General features: G+C 47.6%; 2 protein-coding genes across 5 annotated transcripts in view; both read left to right on the top strand.

The window, feature by feature from the left end:
- Positions 1–2,500, top strand: part of LOC308364918 (histone H1-like) — a gene marked incomplete at its 5' end in the record, with an annotated part of 439,427 nt that overhangs the window by 379,224 nt on the left and 57,703 nt on the right. The gene's annotated exons all lie outside the window — the stretch shown is intronic.
- Positions 1–2,500, top strand: part of nfixa (nuclear factor I/Xa) — a 100,679-nt gene that overhangs the window by 88,358 nt on the left and 9,821 nt on the right. For all 4 annotated transcript variants that reach the window (XM_080838159.1, XM_080838157.1, XM_080838160.1 and 1 more), the window contains one exon: positions 2,409–2,500. This exon is cut by the window's right edge and continues 69 nt beyond it. In XM_080838159.1, the coding sequence (XP_080694285.1) occupies positions 2,409–2,500 (92 nt within the window). The remainder of the gene's footprint in view (positions 1–2,408) is intronic.

The raw sequence follows: 2,500 nt of genomic DNA, 5'->3' as shown, positions 1-2,500 counted from the left end.
AGAGCCTTTCACCTCTGCCAACTATCAACACTCCCTCTGTGTGTGTGGGGGGGGGGGGGGGGAGTGTGTGTGTCTGTGTGTTTCTGTGGGGTGGGGGGGGTGGGAGTATGTGTCTGTGTGTGTGGGGGGGGGGGGTGGGGGGGAGTGTGTGTGTGTGTGTGTCGGGCTGTGTGTGTCTGTGTGTGGGTGTGGGGGGTGGGAGTGTGTGTGTGTGTGTGTGTGTGTGTGTGTGTGTGTGTGTGTGTGTGTGTGTGTGTGTGTGTCTGTGTGCTCATCTTTTGGCATCTCTGTGATCCTGGCCAATACCCAGTGCCTAACGAGATTAACGAGCTCTAAAGAAAGGATCGCTAAAGAATGAGGGACACCTCTCTCTCTATCTCTATATCTCTCTCTCTCTCTCCCTCCCTCTGTCCCTCTCTCTATATCTCTCTCTCCCTCCCTCCTCTCTCTATCTATCTCTCCCTCTCTCTCCATCTATCTATCTCTCCCTCCCCACCTTCCTCACTTTCCCTCTCTATAATGATGTATTTATGTAAAAGTGTAAAATATTGATTAATAAAGAAGGTCTAAGATGTATGTCAAATATAACATGGCATATGTTTACTGCCACCTGATAATACATGTTCCTGGGCATAAATTCAACAACCAAGAGTGGTAATGGCAACTGCGCAGAGAAACTTCTCTTGGTCTCCAATGAAAATGTATAATATAAATATGGTGTCAGACCAGGGTAGTAAAGGTTTGTGTGTGTGTGTGTGTGTGTGTGTGTGTGTGTGTGTGTGTGTGTGTGTGTGTGTGTGTGTGTGTGTGTATTTATATGTGTGTGTGTATTTATATGTGTGTGTGTGTGTGTGTGTGTGTGTGTGTGTGAGAGAGAGGGAGTGAGTGAGTTAGTGAGTACCGGCAGCTATGGTGAGAAACCAAAATCATGGGAAGAGAAAAAGATCACCACCTGCATGTGAAGAACCAATCATCACAAAGCAGCCACCAGGGCACACACACTCTCAAGGCTAACTCTGCTCTCAAGGCTAACTCTGCTCTCAATGCTAACTGGGCTCTTACAGGCTAACTGTGCTATTACAAGCTTACTCTGCTCTCAGAGGCTAACAGCTCTCAAAGGCTAACTGTGCTCTCAAAGGCTAACTTGGCTCTTACAGGCTAACTTTGCTCTCAAAGGCTAACTGGGCTCTTACAGGCTAACTTTGCTCTCAAAGGCTAACTGGGCTCTTACAGGCTAAATTTGCTCTCAAAGGCTAACTGGGCTTTTACAGGCTAACTGTGCTATTACAAGCTAACTCTGCTCTCAAAGGCTAACTGGGCTCTTACAGGCTTACTCTGCTCTCAAAGGCTAACTGGGCTCTTAAAGGGCTAACACTGCTCTCAGAGGCTAAATCTGCTGTCAAAGGCTAACTGGGCTCTTACAGGCTAACTCTGCTCTCAAAGGCTAACTGGGCTCTTACAGGCTAACTCTGCTATTACAAGCTAACTCTGCTCTCATAGGCTAACTCTGCTCTCACAGGCTAACTCTGCTCTCACAGGCTAATTGTGCACATGAGCACTAACTCTGCTCTCAAAGGCTAACTGCGCTGACATGGTCTAACTTTGCTCTCACAGGCTAACTGGGCTCTTACAGAATAGCTCTGCTCTTACAGGCCAATCGTGCTCTCAAAGGCTAACTGGGCTGACATGGTCTTACTTTGCTCTCACAGGCTAACTGGGCTATTACAAGCTAACTCTGCTCTCAGAGGCTAACTCCGCTGTCATAGGCTAACTGGGCTCTTACAGGCCAATCGTCCTCTCAAAGGCTAACTCTGCTCTCAAAGGCTAACTGTGCTGACAAAGGCTAACTCTGCTCTCAAAGGCTAACTGGGCTCTTACAGGCTAACTCTGCTGACAAAGGCTAACTCTGCTCTCAAAGGCTAACTGGGCTCTTAAAGGCTAACTGTGCTATTACAGGCTAACTCTGCTCTTACAGGCCAACCGTGCTCTCAAAGGCAAACTGTGTTTGTTGAATTCTAAATCAACCTGACCTCTGACTAGATGGGGGCAGTAAACAAGGAAGACACTGGCCCCTCTATGATTGGTCACTTCAATCTGAGGATGTATAGGACCTTGCTGTGTCTTGTTTTAATCTGATGATGTATTAGTCCTTGCTGTGTCATGTTTAGGACCTTGTGGTAAGGAGTTCTTATGTGGTATGTGTTTGATACACTAACGATGTTTTAATGGTGTTACTATAATTACTATAAGTGTAAGACATTGATTTCTAAAGGAGTATTAAACTTCTCTATGTCTCTCTCTCTCACTCCCTCCCTCTCGCTCGCATCCTCTCTCCCTTTATCTCTCTCTTGCTCACTCTCTCCCTCTCTCTCTCTCTCTATCTCTCCATTTCTCTCTCTCTCTTTCAGGGAGTCCGCGGGCGTCTGCGTCGGCGCTGCCGTTTGCGTCCCCCTCCCTGCTGCAGCAGCCCAGTGCCTACTTCCCCCACCCCAGCATCCGC

Source organism: Sprattus sprattus (assembly GCF_963457725.1).
Source record: "Sprattus sprattus genome assembly, chromosome: 1".
Lineage (NCBI taxonomy): Eukaryota > Metazoa > Chordata > Actinopteri > Clupeiformes > Clupeidae > Sprattus > Sprattus sprattus.
This window is presented reverse-complemented; position numbering and strand designations above follow the sequence as displayed.